Consider the following 18,630-nt stretch of genomic DNA (forward strand, 5'->3'; position numbering starts at 1 on the left):
TCACGATAAGCAGGAGTGCAAAGACACCCAAAAAATTGTTTCTCCTTGAGCACTTGGATGTCATAGACTACATCATGGTAAAAACTATACTGGACGCACTTGTCACTACCTCGGTAGTCAGCACAGTTAACACTGATGAGATCAGGAGAATTCCAGCTAGCGTTTATGGTTAGCATAGCATATGTTGAAAATAAACACATTCTCTCCTGATGCTGTTCGCTTCTGGTGATAGCACGACTGATTTATCAAGTGTCACATCAAGTTTTCCAAGTGTCCAATGTTGATTCCTGCATTCTCGTCCCACACCCAGATCTAGAGCAGATTCCGGAAGAGACCAAGAGTAGGGACTATGTTACCAGCAGTCTGTATATTCATTGTACTTCTCAGAGAGTGTGCACATGCACAGCTTTTGTTTGTCCCTTGACAGGAACCGTAGTGTTTGTGCACACGCAAAGCTTCATTTCTACAGTGAATCACAGTGAGTGTCATCTTCCAAATCTATCTACCCTATAACTGAAATTAGGGACACAGAGAATTCGAGTAAAATATGCTTTTTCAGCTGTAAATCAGATTTTGTCAAACAATATATTTCCAAACTAGGATAACACAAGGTTTATTTGTGCACACCTCCTCAATGATAACCCATATAATCTCGGAAACTGGGGTCGAGTCGCCCGAAGCACAAAGACACAAGGCACTTCCCCAAGTAGTACAAATTATGGTATCTCAAGCGCACTACCTAGAAGTAAAAAAAAAACCACTATTCTGGGTAATTGGACCCCCACTGCCTATCCTATATTTCATGAATGACTTCTTGGGAATGATCAGGCAGCAGCTAGCACTAGTGAATGTAAACATAGAACAGCCTTCATAATTATGTATCAGTAAGGTAAGCAGGAGGCCACGGGCACCTTCAATATGTTAATATATGGATGAACAGAGAGCTGAGCTGGTTGGTCAGCGTGAATTATGTTTACATTTAAACATTTAATTGATAAATACCAATAGGTTCTTTGTGTATAAAATGCTTTGACGGTCAGCAGGCAAATAAACCAAAAGACCTCTGTTTTCAAGCCCTGAGCAACCACACAGCTTAAGACCAAGAGGAAAATGGCAGCAGGTAATTTAATTTTAATTGAATGGATAAACTTTTCCTAAATTATGCAGTATTTTCAAACAATACCCTCTAGCTTCTGCCCAAAATTGTACATTCTCAAGTTGTGCAACATTACAATTTTTATTATTGCACTGTCTTTAATTAAGACCTGCACTACCACCAAGAATACCTAAACTGGACAGTTTATTCCAAGTACCTTAGTGTGCCTCTCTTTAGGTTGTGTTCTTGGTAGCTTGTCTGTTTTCTCGTTCTTGGTAGCTTGTCTGTTTTCTCCAAAAACTATTTATGTGTCCTAAATGTAATTGTTTTATGGAACAGCAGAAGAGAATGTTTTATTCGCCCACAACGTTTCTCGAGCATGAAGCAGCTACGGAGAAATCCATGTTTTTTGTTACAGGATAAATTAATTTCATATAAGAAAGACACAGTAACGGTGAGATTGCATAAAGCTGCTATCTTGGGTGGTGGACTGGGGTCAAAGGGCATTTAGACCTTGAACCGTTCTTGTTTTAGGAGTGAAATATAATTCTGTTTATTGAGGTGCCAACAAGTCTGTTTTTGAACAACACTTGATAGAAACACTGACTTTAACACATCAAAGACCTGATTCCACCACCCAAGAAGTGACCACAGAAAGCATAGGCAGAGCTACCTAGACAGAAAACCAAAGATTTCCAGACTGTCCTCTGCCTCTGACGGGTGGGTGGGCAAATAGCAGTGACCGAACCTTTCCTTTAACAAAGAATCCAATTCATGGCAACTGAGGTCCTTCGCCAGCCTGTATGAGAATCCCCCCCCCCCCCCCCTCCCCTCCACGCTACCCCCTTCTTCTTAGAGCACGGATTCACTGTAAAAAAGGTCTCGCCTTTGGGACCTTATAAGTGTTTAGCCAAGCAACAGTTGCATAACTAAATACTTATAAAGGTCCCAAAAGCGAGACCTATTGGCTATGCAAAGCGGCCGTGCGGCCGCGAAAGTGATCGCGAACAAACATCAAAGCGGCCGAGCGGCCGCGAAAGTAAAAGTAATCGCGGTAAAGCGCGGCGCTCGCGCCTGCGCACATGCACTGTAGCTCTAGGCTGGCCTGGTAGCACTTTTGGAGCCCTCTCAATAAGTCTCGCCAGACCAGCGCATGCGCTGGGTCAGGCGAGACCTAAAAAACCGCCTAAATCAACATCTCAGGGGCTTTGGCCCATTAAACAGCGATGCTTTGCTCCGGTTAGGTCTACCAATATATCAGCACCTGCCTGCAGGTTTGCGGACCCACACGCGACTACATCCACTTAATTCCCACCTTTCATGATTCTAGGACTCGAGAGCTGGGGTTTGACAGGTGAATGAATGCTGCCATTTTCACAACCCGCTTCTGAGGCGCACAAACAGCTTTCCGAATCGGGTCGCCAGGGTATGTTTGCAAACGCTGTGCTGGCTGGGGCTGGTCTGACTGCTTTATTTCTTGGCAGGGTTGTGCTTCTCTCCCGCGCTCCTCGCGGTCTTCGCCTTAATACTGCAGCGCCCTGAGGGGGTGTCAGCTTTCCCTGGCCTGTCCCTGACGAATCTCTTCAATAACGTGGTGATTCGGGCGCAGCATTTACACTTCCTCGCCGCCGACATATACCAAGAGTTTGTAAGTATGGACGCAGATTTCTTTTTCAAGTCGCGTTTTCTGTGCATTGTACAATAGCGAGCTTCTGTCTTTGAAAGTGTATTGCACGACATGCATCAACTTTCCTAGAATGCGAGCCAGTGCCAGGTTACACAGGGAGCAATAGAGACTGCTGAGCGCGTTAAGGAATGCAGTGCAGCTGTGCTGACTTTGAGGTCAGAGGTCAACTCCACTGGAAGGAGTGTGACTGCTACACGTGGAGCTCAGAGCTGCCGAATGGCACTGTCGGCCGCCTGGTCATCGCTGGAACATGCAGGCTAAACACGAGTATGTTTTGTTTGCCTATATTGTGCTTCAACACTTGACTGCTTCTTGGCGCAGAGCATTAGGTACAGAAGGGAACAGACTAAGAGTTGCCTAGTTACATGGGATACACACAGATGTCCCACTGTGGTTACATGGGAATGGGGCCAGGGCTGGGCAGTGGTGGGTGCAGTGACTGTAATGTTCTTCCCTGCTGCCCCACCTACTAATAACCACCAGTACACGTGGTGTGGTCTCATGTACTTTATTCACTCACAGGAGCGCCGGCTCGGAGCTCCTTACAGTTCGAATTCGGCGCTCGTACTCCGTTCCCGAAATGGCCGCCACCGGACATCCTGTGACGTCACAGGGCGGCGCGTACAACACTAGACCGCTACACCACATCTCCCCCTTTACCAAACAACCTCCCAACAGAACCCCTGTAACTTGTACAGTCTTACTTGTTGTCCATGCAATATTCTCCAAACTTCCGGGGCAGTATGATTCTTCTTCCCCGTCGCGTCTGCCGGTCAGGTTCACCTGTTCTCGGGGTGGTGGTCATGCTCTGCATGTCAGGTGTCCCTTCTTCACCTTCCCGGCTTGCCTGTCCTTTAGCACTGCCCGCTCTGTCCTCTCGGGCTTCCCCTTCCTGCTCCTTCTTCCCTCCAGCGCTGTGTCTCCCCTCAGCCTGGGGACTGCGTCCCGTGTCTCTTGGAGGGCTTTCCCCTTCTTCTGCGGAACTCGCCGCCTTGTTGGGTGTCTCTGCTGGCGTCGCCTCTGCCGCTGTTTTCTCTCCTGCGGGTAAGCATCTCGCCATGCGGTTCTGTGACCATATCTTCCCGTCGCTGAGAAGCGCTGATCGTGAGTATGGTTCCAGCACTTGGAACGGCGGCGTGAACTTGCTGTCTCCCTTCTTTTGCATGGTGGGTAGCTTGACTCTCACCCACTCCCCTTTTCCTAGGGCCACCTCCTTCGTGTTGTGTGCCCTGTCGTAGTGTTCTGTATACACTGCATGTGCCTTCTCCCAATTTTTCCGCACCACCGCCGGGGACCAATGGCTCTGTACGGTGAGTCGCTTCCAGGCCACATTGTCCTTCGTGAAGGGTTCTCGCCCCCTAAGCACCCGGAAGGGACTGTACCCCGTTGACGTGGGGATGATACGATACGCCCACATCGGCCTTTTCAACTCTTTTTCCCAGTCTTTCCCTTGGCTTATGGCGGCTTGGACAGAACCCATGATCACTCTGTTGAACCTCTCCGCCGCGCCGTTCCCGGCTGGGTGGTAGATGGGAGTGTGCCGTATGGAAATTCCGTTTCGGTCCATGAATGTACCCCATTTGCTGGAGGTGAATTGCGGGCCGTTGTCGCTCATAATCCCTTTGGGTATTCCTTCCCTTATGAAGATATCCGTCAGGAATTCCAGAATCGTCTCCGTCTCCGCGTTGTCTGCCACGTGGACTTCCGGCCACTTGGAATACCGGTCTACCACTACGGTGATGTACTTCTGGATCTCGTTCGCGTCCGTGATGGGTCCCAGGACGTCGATCGAGATCTCCTCCCACGGGTTATCCGGGCACGCAAATTTGCCCAGTGGTGGTCTTAGCATCCTTTGTGTTTTGTCTGCGTTGCTGCAATGTTCACACCCTCGTACATGCCGTTCTACTGCCAGATCTATCCCCGGCCACCAGTAGTCCTCCTTGGCTCTTCCTTTGGTCTTTACAATGCCCAAATGTCCTTCATGGGTGAGAGATAGTATGCGTTGTCTCAATGCGATGGGAGGAACCACTTTGTTGCCGCGCAGCAAGAACCCTGGGTTGTCTCCTAGGGACAGTTCTTCCTTCACTTCCCAAAATTGTTTCAGCTCCTCGCTCAACAATCTCTTCTCTGGCCATCCTTTAGTTACGTATGTTTTGATTGCACTCAACTGATCGTCCTTGCTGTACTCCTCTTCCCATTCCTGGGCACTTATTGCTCTTTCATGGTCGCCTGTGAAGGCTACCGCGTAGTCTTCCCAGCCTCCTTCTTCTTGAGTTTCTGCGGTCTCCTTGGCCGCCGCCCTGCTCAGGAAGTCCGCCACACCGTTGCGGTGGCCTGGTAGGTATTCCACGTCGTAGATGTAGTCCAACAGCCGGAGTGTCATTTTCGCGATCCTCGGTGTCGCATGCTCATGCCCCCCTGACTTGAGGACCTTCACTAGCGGCTTGTGATCCGTTCGCAGCAAGAACCGTCCTCCCCACAGCAATTGCCGGAACCTCTCCATCGCCCACACAGCCGCTAGCATCTCTTTTTCAATGACGCTGAACTTGCTTTCGTTCGGCGCTAGCGCCCGCGATGCGAAACTGATCGTAGATACGCCCCCTTCTGCTGTCTTTTGCATGAGGACTGCCCCCAGCCCTCGATCACTGGCATCTGTCATCAGCATGGTGGGGGCTTCCGGATCATATCCGTGGATCAGCACCGCTTCGCTGATGTTCTTCTTCATTGCCTCAAACTCCTATTGATGCTCTCCCGTCCAGACGAAGGTGGACTTGTTCTTGAGGAGTGACCTCATGAGATGCGTTTTGGAGGCAAAGTGGGCTACGAATTTGCTATAAAACTCCGCCATGCCCAGGAAGGTACGTACATCCTCTTTGCTCGATGGCGTAGGCGCATCTCTTATTGCAGCGACGTTTGATGATTTGGGTTCTATGCCGTGCTTGCTTATTTCATGGCCCAGGTAGGTTACGGTGTTTACGCTGAACTTGCATTTGTCCCATTGGGCGGTAAGCCCATTCTGCTGCAACACCGCCAGGACTTCTGCCAGTTTCTTGTTGTGTTCTTCTCGGGTGGCCCCCATCACTAGGATATCATCCTGAAAGTATTGGATGCCCATCTTCCTGTGGAATAGCTTGTGCATCAGCTTCTGGAAGACCGCTGCCGCGGACGCAAGTCCGAACGGCATCCTCAGAAACTTATAGCACCCAAACGGTGTTATGTAGGATGTTAGATGGTTGCATGACTTATGCAGGGCAATCTGGTGATAGGCGGATGTGAGGTCCACTGTGGAGAACCACTGTGCTCCGTGGGTCTTCGCTAGCATCTCGTTGATCCTAGGCAAGGGAAACTTGTCGACGACGATATTCTTATTCAGCTCTCTAAGGTCGACACACAGTCTCACCTTCCCGTTGGGCTTCTGCGCTACGACCAAGGGTGCCAGCCATTCCGCGTTGTCTATCGCCTCGATTACGCCATTATCCTCTAACCTCTGGAAGGGTATGTTGCGCACCTTGTGGGTCACTGGTGTTGCTCCTTCTTTCAGTTGTATCTTGTGCGTGAACTTCGCCATCCGGCCGATGGTGTCTTTGAATACTTCAGGGAACTCTTCTTTCCAACGCCTTCCTTCCATGTCCGGGCCGTCCTCCGTCATGAGGACTTGCATGTGCCCACCTGGGTTCAACTTTATGCCCAACGCTCCTTGGTCTCTCCAGCCCAACACCGAAGGTCCCTTCTCCGCCACATACAGTTTTCCTTCACATGTGCGTCCTCGGAATTCGAAGGTGAGCGGACAATACCCTACCATGGGTATCGGTTCTCCCGTGAAGGTCACGGGATGGATATCCGTGGGCCTCAAGTAATATGTCGTTTTGGGCGCGAACTCTTCCTCCCATATCTTTCTTTGCACTATGGTGTAGGGTGATCCTGAGTCGGCCACCATGGTGGTCTGTATCCCTCCGATGTTCATGTCGCACCGGGGTTTTCTGTCCGTTACGGCCTCTATGCCCAGCACCTGCTCTTCTATGATCAGGATTTCATCCTCTTCCATTTCTCCTTCGTCGTCGTCTTCTTCCCGCGTCCCCGGGGCTACGAACTTCACCTCTTGCCTTTGGGACTTCCTCCGGCATACCTTTTCGTAGTGCCCGATGAGTCCGCAATACAGACATTTGGCGCCAAATGCTGGGCATCGTTTGTCGCTGGCTGCATGGTTGTCGCTGCCGCACCTGTAGCAGGCCGTCTTGTTACTCTGCCTTTGTCCTTGCATTCTTTGCGTCCTGGGGTTGAACCTTCTGTTCGATCGTGTGCCCTGTGGCCCTCCCGGCTGTCTGTTGTCCGTCGTCCTCCGGTCCTCCACCTTGCACACGGTCTGTCCTGGGGGGTTCTCACGCTTGGCCGCTTCACCGCATCTTCTGGAGAGTTCTGCCTTCTTTACTAGCGCTACCACCGTTTTCAGTGGGGCATCCCCATTGGTCCATAGCTTCTCTTGGATACTCGTGTTTACGGTGTGCATAATGAACTGGTCCCGAATCAGGTCCTCCTGGAGGTTACCAAACTTGCACGTTAAAGCCAGTTTTTGTAGGGCGGCTACGTATTCGTCTACTGTTTCGCTTTTGCATTGTTTCCGGTGGTAGAAGTTGTATCTGTCGATTGCCGTGCACACCACTGGACGATAGTGCGCGTCCAGATCCTCTAACGCGTGTCGAAACACGTCGACATCCGTTGCTGATCTGTCGGCCTTCACCAAGTCCTGGTATACTCGTTGTCCAGCCGGACCCAGGTTGTGCAGGAGAATTTTCTTCCGTCGTGAACTTGTGTATGGTGTGTCACTCTCCTCCTCCAGTGCTTCTAGATAGTTGACAAAGTACATCCTCCAGTCTTCCCACGGCATCTCAGGTGCCCCTGGCTTTGCTAAGAACGGTACCGGATTTGTTAAGGAGCACGCTTGGGAGGCCATCTTCCTCCTGCTTCTAGCTCGACCTCTTCCGGGCGTGGGCGAGCTCACTGCCTCTTCCTCTCCGCTAGCGCCGCTTCCCCCGTTGTCCACCGTGCCCGGACTGCTCCTGTCCACGGGGCTGCTGCTGGCGTCTTCCAGGGTGCACTCCGCACTCTACCGGTTAAGGGCGGGACGCGCGCCGTGCCCCGGCCTGCTGGGCCTCTGCTTTGCGGGGTTTTCCTGCCGCGGCGCGTCGAGTGGTGTCCCCTAGGGTCCTTCAGCGCTATTGCGGCGCACGCTGACTCCGTCGCGCTGCCACGCTCCTGTGGGTCATGAGATGGCTGCCGGTGGGCTGCAGGTGCTGCGTGGTACACTCGGGTGACCTGCGACGTCCCCCTTCAAAATCCCATCCTCGTCGCCATTGTAATGTTGTTCCCTGCTGCCCCACCTACTAATAACCACCAGTACACGTGGTGTGGTCTCATGTACTTTATTCACTCACAGGAGCGCCGGCTCGAAGCTCCTTACAGTTCGAATTCGGCGCTCGTACTCCGTTCCCGAAATGGCCGCCACCGGACATCCTGTGACGTCACGGGGCGGCGCGTACAACACTAGACCGCTACACCACAGTGACCTAGACCCGAGGGAATATGCAACGTCGACATACATCGACCAGACGTAGTGTAAGCATCCATACTTAACAATGCACAATGGGCACTATACTTAAAAGGGTTAGAACAGGAGGGTCCTTGGTCTCCCCCATACTTTAGCAGTGATTGTGTGGGCAGGTCACCCCAGTGGGAAGGAGCTGCCACTGAAGAAGACTGTCCCCCCCTGTGCTTGCACTGGTTGTGTGGATGAACAGGGGTCAAACTTTGATGAGTGTAGGTTGTGTGGAGGGCCGTACATCTCAAATGTATCTCACATGCATGTGGGGGCTGTGCATTCTAAGCATGAAGACAAGCGTCTGTCTTGGCTGGAAGCCAATGTATGCTCTTGAAATAACATTCAAGAGGATCATGTGTATTTAATGTGAAAATCAGTCTTCCTCTCCACTTTTTGGTTTAAACTTGGAAGGCCGGCATCCCTAGGTATAAAGGGTTGCCATAGACTACTCTTGAGCTGATCACCCCCATTAGAAAGTGCGGTATCCGGATGTGAATGGGTGGGCTTTTTTAGGATTCTGATTTGAGAAAAGGAAGTTTTAACTGCTTGTGATATGCTTACATTGATGCCAGGTTGGGTGTCCCACAACAATCCCTGGTTCTGAGCTTTGTTTTGATGAGTGCTTATTTATCAAAAAAGTGGGTAAACTGTTATCAGTGTTTTGAGAAGACGAGCTGGGCCCTGGCCCTGGGTTGCCATTTAATTTGTGGCTGTTATGCCTAATCAACAGTTCTATTCTTCGGAGTGCCTTGCTTAGAAATTGTTTGGGATACTTTGGGACTCTGAGGCATCTCTCTGTGCTGTCTGCCTAAGAGAGGAACTGGAAGTGGGGGAGAATATCAAATACAGGTGTTAAGGATATTGAATAAACAGAGGAATGCTTTAATAACCTTTTTGCTGTTTGCATAATAGGTATAGGATAAGACTACAATTTAGTAAAACTGAAGCATTAAAAACACATTCCATACTATTTTTGCTGTTTTAACATAATACATTGAGAAAATACTCCTTTCTCCTTTTGAAATGAGAATGATAGGACGAGGCTCCCGGTCAAATCAGCTTGCTCCATTTTTCTTACAAATGCTATAACTTGCTAGAATGTTGTTGTTACTATTTCTAAAACACATGTAACACATGCAAAAATGATTTATGCACGATGATAACATAATATATGTCTAACAATCATATGGACTGTTTATACCAAGTCATTAATTTTGGGGTGTGTCTCTCATTGATGACAGACGCTTTATCAAAATTTAATTTTCTCTTTACCAAAAACATTGGGAAAGAAAAAAAGTATCGCCTCTCCCACAACCCAACAACTTGGGAGATTGTTCCCATGGTGTTTGGGTTATTTTTTATTTTTAATGTCTCTCACTACCAGGATATTACTAGAGGTGGCAGATAGTCCAAAAAAGCCATCTGACAGCCGTCTCTAAATAGTGCGTATGTTCGGATGGCTTAACTCCGATGGCCCGTACTCCCTTGGGCCCTTGGAGGAAGGTTTACACAGACAGAGTAAAAGAAAGTCTAAATTAGGCCCTATGTGATTTACTCAGAATTAGAGGGATGTTGAGATTGGGTGGGGACTGAAACCTAGTTATCCAGTTCCTAGGCCAGCTCCCCTGGCCACAAGGAAGGAGATGAGACCTAACATAGATATCTTTGTGCTACATATTAACTGTGGGCATTCTGGTAACCTGACTGGGTTATACTGTTTGATACTTTCATAAGCTCTACCATACATCTAGAAAGGAAAGTCTTTGCAACTCCTCCCCAATCTTTAACTCCTCCTCTCTACAGGCCCTAGGCAAGTTTATGTGTAAAAAGCATTAAGGTGGTTGCTGAAGTGTAACTGGATTTCACATGAAAAGTGATATGAAATACAATCAATAAGGGTAATTTCGTTGCATGTTTATATCTAAATTATTGCAGGTATCCCCTTGTAGGCCAAGTCTTGAAACTATTGTATCATGAAGTATGTGGCAATCACTTGGGGTGTGATGCGTTTATGGTATACCTCAACTGTGGTGTTGTCCCATCACTTCTTTTGTAATCCGTTACATTATCTCAACAGGAGCGCACTTATATTCCTAATGAACAGAGGCACACGAGCAGGAATTCACAGACAGCATTCTGCTGCTCTGAGACCATTCCGGCCCCAACTGGGAAAGACGATGCACAGCAGAGGTCGGTAAGTGACCACACGAGTGCTTGAAGATTTTTCGTTCCGACTGGCTGCCAAGGTTTTGGGAAAATATTCATGAGATGTCATATTGATCATATAAAGCATTTTGATTCTTTACTACATTTAATTTAAAAGTTAAATCAAATGTCCTGATTTATGATGTCAGCAGCCAGCTCTAATCCCATGTAAGTGAATAAACTGTAATGTAATGGTTCAAGCCTTGATGTTGGGTGGTACATAGGGTGGGATAACATTGCTCTTGGGCTTACTGTGGATTTCCCAGTAGAAACGCCATAGTTTGTTACCTTCAACACCTTTGCTGGGGTCCTGACCACTTCATTAGGTGTCTCCTTGAAGGCAGGTAAACTAATACTGAGACTAAGGAGGTCAGAAAAAGCAACATTTACCCTCCGATTTAAGCTGGTCAGCCAAGCACACAAAGACAATGGTAGACAGCGTAACAACTGTCTCTTGGGACGGTTCCTTCGTCCCAGCCCTGGGAAAAGATAGTTCACAGAAGGACGCACTCTTTGAGAAGTTCTGAACCCCATTTTACCTTGTGGGGCTAGTAGGAGTCCATCCTTTATGGACCCATCGAGCTGAGTATAGATTTAAGCAGCAGCACTTCAGGGACAAACATATGTTAAGCACTCCCCAGTCTTTTCCCAACTAGTCGAGAATTCTTCAATGCAGGTCATATTATATTGTTTCCTGTCCTAAGAGCTTTTTCACTTCTAAGTGGTAGGAGCAGTCAAGTCAATCAATAAATCTTTATTCGGTTAAAAACCAAAAAAGATTACAATTCATTCATACAAGTAATACAGCAAATAAGACTCATGATAAATATGTACCGTAAGCAGCGCCACGTCAGAAATCCATCCATCTAAGTAAAAAATACGCATATTTAAAGGAAGGAAGACAGTATTGTGCAACAGGACAGGCAGCTTGTAAAGTGAATAGTGTATAATGTTCAATGTAGTCCACCCAGAAATACAGTCCTCTATGGTCTAATCAGGTCATATATGAGAAGCTATCAATGGTTTATAAAACAAGCATTGGCATAGCCAATAGGTCTTGCTTTTGGGACATTATAAGTATTTAGTTATGCAGCACAATATCCTTGGTGCAACATCAACCGTTGCATGGCGAAACACTAATAAGGTCCCAAAGGCGAGACCTATTGGCTATGTCAATGCTTGTTTACATTGTTGAGGTTTTACATTTAGAGTCAGCCTCCTCAATGCCACGTTAGCTAGCAGCTACTACATCACCTGCATGACTAAGCGGGAAATGTGCAGGAACCAGAATGCTGGCCTGGCCTATCCTCGCTCAGATGGCCCAGAGGGAAGCAAATCTGTGGGGCTCGCTCCTTAAGGGGGTGTCTAAGCCTCGGAGAGGTCTTGCATTTGAAATGCACTTTTGGATGTTACGAATGCCACTCATGAAATGAAGTTACACAATAATGGGGTTAAACCCAGAAGCGTCACTAGGGCCTGGGTGAAATGCGGTACAATAGGGGGGGTGGTCCCAGTGGTAATGCAATATTAAATGGACATCAACATGTAATAAGCTTGGTGCAAGAACTTACAATGTTTGAGCGTATGTCCATTACTGACCGGTACTAAGTGGGTCTGTTTGCAGCAGTAGTTCAACTTTGCTACTGTCATCTCAGCCCTAGACCCGTAGATATGCAGCTCTAACGTGACTGCTGGCCAAACGGAAGGTGGACATGTACTGATGTAGAGTGACAGCCCCGAGTCAGGAAGAGTGGATACGAAACCTGGTTACCTGCAATGATCGATTTTCAAGACTCCCTTCAGCTTATCAAATTTAGACCCAAAGACATCTAAGGACCCCTGAGGGCATATCTTGCATGATTAGGGCCCGATAGTTCAGGGGCAACATCTGAAATATTCACAAGTGAACAAACAGTGGATATGGAAAACAACCACGCATACGGTGCAGGGGTTTATACTATTCCTAATTGTAGTTATGTTATGTTATTGCTATTTGTAGAGCGCACTGTTACCCAAGGGTGTCCTGGCGCTATGTGAAGTCATAAGGGGGCCATGCGAAGGAGACAAATACAAAGATCACGCAGAGAAAAGCCAGGTTTTTAAGGCTTTCTTAAAAGCGAGTAAATTTGTTGTGGATCTAAGGTGCAGCGGAAGACCATTCCAGGTCTTAGCTGCGCAAGCTACAAAACTTCTGCCTTCCCGGCTAGCTTTGTAGACCCTGGGTACCAATATCAGCTTTGCCTCAGCCGAGCGTAGTGCTCTTTTTGGCAGGTACCAGGCGAATTGTTGCTTAAGAAACTCGGGGCCTTCTCCATGTAATGCTTTGTGGACCAGGCAAAGAGCTTTAAATTGAGTCCTTTTCCTTATAGGCAGCCAGTGAAGCCTTTTCACCTCCGCTGAGATAGATGCATATTTTGGTAGTGAAGTCTACAATGGTTAACCGCACCCACATGCTGACGACTATCTATGACTAAAGTAGATACATGGTCAATTACATATGCCTGAGGTATTGTGATGTAAAATGCACACATAACTGTATAGCTGTTTGGAGGTTTCCATATTATGTGATGATTTGATATAATTCAGTTAAAATGTAAATAAAAAGATACATGATTTATCAGTAAGAAAGGGTCTGTCCTCATTTTAAACACTTTTGGACCCCTTACAAAAGTGACAATTTCCAGACTAAATATTCATCTAGCCACGTCCAGGCACAGAGTGACTTACTTTAGTCAGCATTTCATTGTCAATAAACTCACAATTTGATAGTGTGAGAGCTAATACCAACAACAAACCTTGTGCTGACTATACAGTGTCCCATGACGTTATGATAAAGTGTAGTTGGGCCAACATCAACACTTCTTTCACAATACAAATGCCAAAGCTACTTCCTTTGTCAACGTTCTTTCATGTCTGTGGTACCATGGAATAGTTTTGAGGTAAACACAGATTACTGACCTACTGTCCTCTAAATAACATACTTTTGGCCTCTCATCAGAACTGGCTTTCACGTGTGCCCTCTAGGCAAATAGGGCTGCACTGTCTCAGAAGGCTAATTTACTTTTGTAACTTCTGTCTTAGAATAGGTGGAAAAAGTATACTAAAATTAGAATAGGATGCTAATTCACTATTCAAGCTTCAGTCTTGGATTATTTTGGCGCAAGTGTAAGATTACAATAATGCAAATAACTGTCCAAATTGTGAAACTTTGTGCACCACTTGGTTTCGGCCGCTGCTGAATGAGGGTACAAAATACGGGCAAAAAAACAGAAATACCTGTGATTTGGAAGATGCATGGACAGTTGAGCAAAGAAATATGGCTGGAATAACTGATGAATTCACACCCCCCTCCTCCTGTCAAACTGAACACACTAGAAGGGAGACTGAGGACAGCTTTTGAAAACATCCTTCCACCGTCACAACAGGGCTCCACAGGACGACAAAAACGTAAAAAAAGGTACTTGTAAATTAAGAGCGAAGGGGAGTGCTCCACTTTAATACATTGCGTAGGAAGCAAGCGGAGCACAGAAAAAGAAACCCATTTCCCGATCTTCACATGCTGTCCCTTAGCACTACCCTGCTCTGCTGGTAACCATAGTCTGTGGATATCATGTAGAAAACAAGTTTAGGAAGACATTTTGATTTTTTTTATATCCAACTTTAATGAAAATGAACAATCTACGGTAACTACGTTAGCAAATCCCCTGCTGGATGAAATTCTTTTGGATGAGAGGCCATGGCGAGTACAAACCTCAACCGACCGAGGGGTCCCTTTTCTGCAACCAGTTCATTTCAATAACAAGCATTGGCCGCGCGACGCGGGAAGCTTGAAGTAATGTAAAAAAAAAAAACACGCTAGTGATGGGTGCGCGCGCAGTAGCACGAAAAGGTGAAAGTGATCGTGCTGGAAGGGAGGAAGATGGCGGCTGCGCGCGTGAACGCAAGCGTTAGGCCACCAAAAGCCTGTGGCAGCACTTTGAAAACCCCAATACTAAATGTCTCGCAGAGTAGCGCATGCGCCGGCTCAGCGAGACCTAAAAAATGCACAAATATGTAGATCATGAAGTATTTCGAACATGACTAACACCACAATCGCCCAAATTATATGGGTATTAAAGAATTATCGGATATAAAATCATGCCTCAATGTGCCTTTATTATCAAAGGGAAGCCCCAGGTTTGTAAAGGTTGGCACACAAAGTAATTTGGTGTGGCTAACGTTGTACGTCCTCAGCTTACAGATTGGCCTGCCACAAACCATGGTGAAAGATTAGGATTTGCAAACCTACCCCTGTTCTAGATAGTAGGACACAATCATCGGCATATATGAGCACCGACAGGCGCTTGGTTCCCAGCCTTGGTGAATCTACCTCTGTGGTCAACAGAAATGATTCAAGATCATTGATAAAGAGGCAGAATGGGTAGGAGGCTAGTTCACATCCTTGTCTGACACCTCACCTGATCTTAATTGGTGGGGTTCACTCGCCATTTGGGCCATAGCTTATACATCCCTCGGCATTTTCGTGGAGTTCAAGGAGTAGATGCACAATCACAGGATCTATTCCCATCTCCAACATCCTCCCCATAAGCCTCCCTCTGGCAATATTATCAAACACAGAGCTGAGGTCCATGAGCGGTTCCCCTGCTAAGGCAGAGGGGCGTCTCCCCACTGCTCTGCGAGCAGTAGTTAAAGGAAAACTAAAATGATAATAACCAACGTTATCATTTCAGTTTTTCGTTTACTGGTGCGGGGTGGGGCTGACAAAGCAGGGGTGAGGGGGATGAGTGGTTCCCCCACTACAATTGCGCATGAATGTTCGGCTGGCGCTCTCGGGCCGGCCAAACATTCATCCACACTTTGCATGTTCTCCACCCAGGCTTTATTACAGCCTGGGTGGAGAATATGCCCAGGCTCCCATTTCCCGTCCGAGTGCCAAACCATGGCAGTCAAACCAATCACAACGCTGCACTGCAGCATTGTGATTGGCATGGGGAGTCAGGCAGTGGCGTAACAAAGGCCCCCGCAGCGCGGGCGGGGCCCCAAGCTCCAAGGGCCCCCCTCAGCACAGTACACTGTCCTGTGAGCTCCCGAGTAATTCCAGAAGGGGGCCCCTCCTTGCACTCTGCAGGGAGGCCCTCTCAAGTTTTGTTACGCCATTGGAGTCAGGAGCCAGGGGGCGTTTTTCTGCTGTCGAGGAGCCGAAGGGGAGCGAGAGGGTGTGAGCGAGCGGCCGGCCGGCCAGACGGTGTTTTTTTTTCTTCCATTTATCTCCCCAACCTCGCCTGCCACTCCCGTAAAACAGCAGCCGCCACAGAGGCTAGATATAGGCACCCACTCTTGCTTGAAGCAGTTATTTACAATGGTAACTCAGTAATTATTTGTGATTTTCCCTAAGCCTTTGACAGCATCATTTCCATGCATCCCCTCCTATCTTTCTACGCACTTCCTATGGTTACCTGCACCCTAGAAATATAATTTTGCTTTTCCCCCTTTCAGGATATTGAATTGTTGCGGTTCTCTTTGACTTTCATTCGGTCTTGGCTGACTCCAGTTCAGGCCCTCAGCAACGTATTTTTCCCAAACAGCTTTGTATTTGGGACCTCTGAGAGAGTCTACGAGAGGCTTAAAGATTTGGAGGAAGGCATTCAGACTCTCATCAAGGTGAGTTTGAACATTCACAGGAGATTCTTTCCACAGTTAGTCGATCTCTTCAATCATGTAAAAGCACTTTCTGGTTCAAAAATGTGTGTCAAAGGGTCACAATCTTCCCAATAAAATAAAACAGTTTTCAATGGTTGTTTTTTAGCTAGTCGCAAGCTTAAGTACCCTCATATCTTGTCAATTGCACCACACAACAGAGCTCTAAAAACAATTGTGTTTTCACTTATTACTGTTTGTGTGCTCCGTAAATACTTTGCCTTTTAGTTAAGCCTGACTGCTTGTGCTAAGCTACCAGAGGGTTAAGCACAGGTTATTTTAGTGACTTTTGTGGTTCACCTTGATAAGGATTGTGGTTGCTTGAGTAGGGCTTCCACCCCCACCCCCTCAAACAATAACAACATTTCTTACAAACCGTGTTTCTTCGTGCACTCAAATGTACTGCTAAAGTTTGACCTAAGTTGCTTTGAACAATTTGGTTCTCAAACAGCGTAAGGGGACACTCCGGCAAACACAACTGATCAACTTTCTCTCATGATGGAAAAGTACACATGCAGTGTATATGGAGTGGGGGTGCAATGTGTGTATTCAATTATTTCATGAAGCAATAAGCCTCCTTTTTGCATGAAGGGAGAGAAGCATGGCACTAATATGCTCACTGCAGGTCTAAAATGAAGATGTTAATTCAGCATTTAGCCAATTTCTAGAGCACACATCTCCGTTAACAAACTTTCACCTACCCATGTACAAACTTGATTTTAATAATGCTGTTACTTTTCAATAATTGTATATTACTCCGCTATATTCGTTCAACAATAAGCTATACCACTGAGATATAGCACCTCTGACACAAGAAGGCAGAATGAGAGGGGCAGTTGTATTAGTAGCTCGAGACAGTACTAGCACCAAGCAAGGCGCATGTGCAGTAAACTGGGGTTACCTGCATAGGCTTCAGTTGCTCCTATATGATATTTTTAGGTTAAAGCCATATTAAGAGCATTGTATCCTGCGTGCCCAACCCTCCAGTTCCACTCCCAAGAGGCAGTAACAAGTCACCCACAAATGACACACTTAGTTAATCGAGGCTGAAGGTGCGGGGTTGCACAGCACAGGCCAGTTCAGAGACATATGCAAAGAGCAACACAGACCAAGATATGACAGGCACTGCCTCGTCTACTCTTGGGGCCGTCTCTTCCAGAACTCCTTCACACCATTGTTCAAGAATTCCATCCTACTACGATTTCATGTCTCGTGAGAAGCTACCCTAACACTTTTAACACCCTTCTCTTAAAGGAACTGGACGACGGAAGCCCCAGGGGATTCTCTCTACTGAAACTCACCTATGACAGCTTTGATGCCAACCAGAGAAACGAAGATGCCTTGTTTAGGAATTATGGGCTGCTATCCTGCTTCAAGAAAGACATGCACAAAGTTGAAACATACTTAAAAGTCATAAAATGTCGACGAATGTTAGATAATAATTGCACTATTTGATTACCAAAAGTTTGGGGGTTTGAAGAAAATGTATTTTTAAAAATATTTTTAGCCGCTATTCCTTTTGGAGTCATTCTTTCTAGAAGATGGTAAATTTTACTATCATTGACTGTACATTGTGCTGTATTTCACGTTTGCTGTGTTCGTCAAAGAAAACTGCATATAAAGAAATCTCTTGATGCACATTTTCTTTGTCAATATAAATAAGGGTGAAAACCAAAAAGGTGATTGTAATTGTGAGGTGTATGTATTTATAGTTAGTGGGTATGCAGGCTACAGTATATACAGAGAGCTCAAGAAGTGTTTTATTTTGAGTCTAAATGTAATTGGATGTCTTTATTTGGTGCCCGAATCACAAACTGTAGCAAATCGCAAGTACAGATTAAGTTTATGTGCGAGCGCAGACATACTACTTTTTGGGATTCATAAGCATTACCGGAAGTAACGCATTGAATGCTGTGCCAGGAGCACCTTTTAACACCAATATGTGTGATTGTCTCCTTTTTCCGCTATGCAAATTTTTCTACAAAGTAGAGAGGTTCGCATGAGGTAATAGAGCCCCCTGTGCAAACGCACATTATTATTTTTTTCTGTCTGCGGGAAAAACTTTTTTCCACTTGGAGAAAGTCATGTTCTTACACACTTATCAGATGTGGCGTCTGTGAGCCGTTCCGCTAACACTAGTGGAATGGGTGTCACTCCAGCCCTTTTCTTTTATATCTCTGACAAGTTGAAGGGTGAGAAGGGGTTTGAGACCAATGTGGGTTTGTTGGCGTTCCCAAACTTCCAACGCTCAACGTGCCTCGGAAACGCCACTTCCTAGATACTGATTGGGAATTAAGAGCACAGTCGCAAATGATACTTGCCTTACTGTAATCCCTTTGTGGATACTGG

General features: G+C 46.8%; 1 protein-coding gene across 2 annotated transcripts; it reads left to right on the plus strand.

Moving 5' to 3' along the window:
- The first annotated feature begins 1,062 nt into the window (after nucleotides 1–1,062).
- On the plus strand, nucleotides 1,063–17,921 carry LOC146870507 (somatotropin-like). Of its 2 annotated transcripts, none has more exons than XM_085599682.1 (5): nucleotides 1,063–1,120; nucleotides 2,581–2,744; nucleotides 10,457–10,573; nucleotides 16,081–16,245; nucleotides 17,536–17,921. In XM_085599682.1, the coding sequence occupies exons 1-5, from the start codon at nucleotides 1,111–1,113 to the stop codon at nucleotides 17,734–17,736; spliced, it is 657 nt and encodes a 218-aa protein (XP_085455808.1). In that variant the 5' UTR covers nucleotides 1,063–1,110; the 3' UTR covers nucleotides 17,737–17,921. The 2 variants fall into 2 exon arrangements, with proteins under 2 accessions (XP_085455808.1, XP_085455807.1); XM_085599681.1 differs by lacking the exon at nucleotides 1,063–1,120 and adding an exon at nucleotides 2,243–2,450.
- The last annotated feature ends 709 nt before the right edge of the window (nucleotides 17,922–18,630 follow it).

Source organism: Triturus cristatus, chromosome 1_1 (genome assembly GCF_964204655.1).
Source record: "Triturus cristatus chromosome 1_1, aTriCri1.1, whole genome shotgun sequence".
Classification (NCBI taxonomy): domain Eukaryota; kingdom Metazoa; phylum Chordata; class Amphibia; order Caudata; family Salamandridae; genus Triturus; species Triturus cristatus.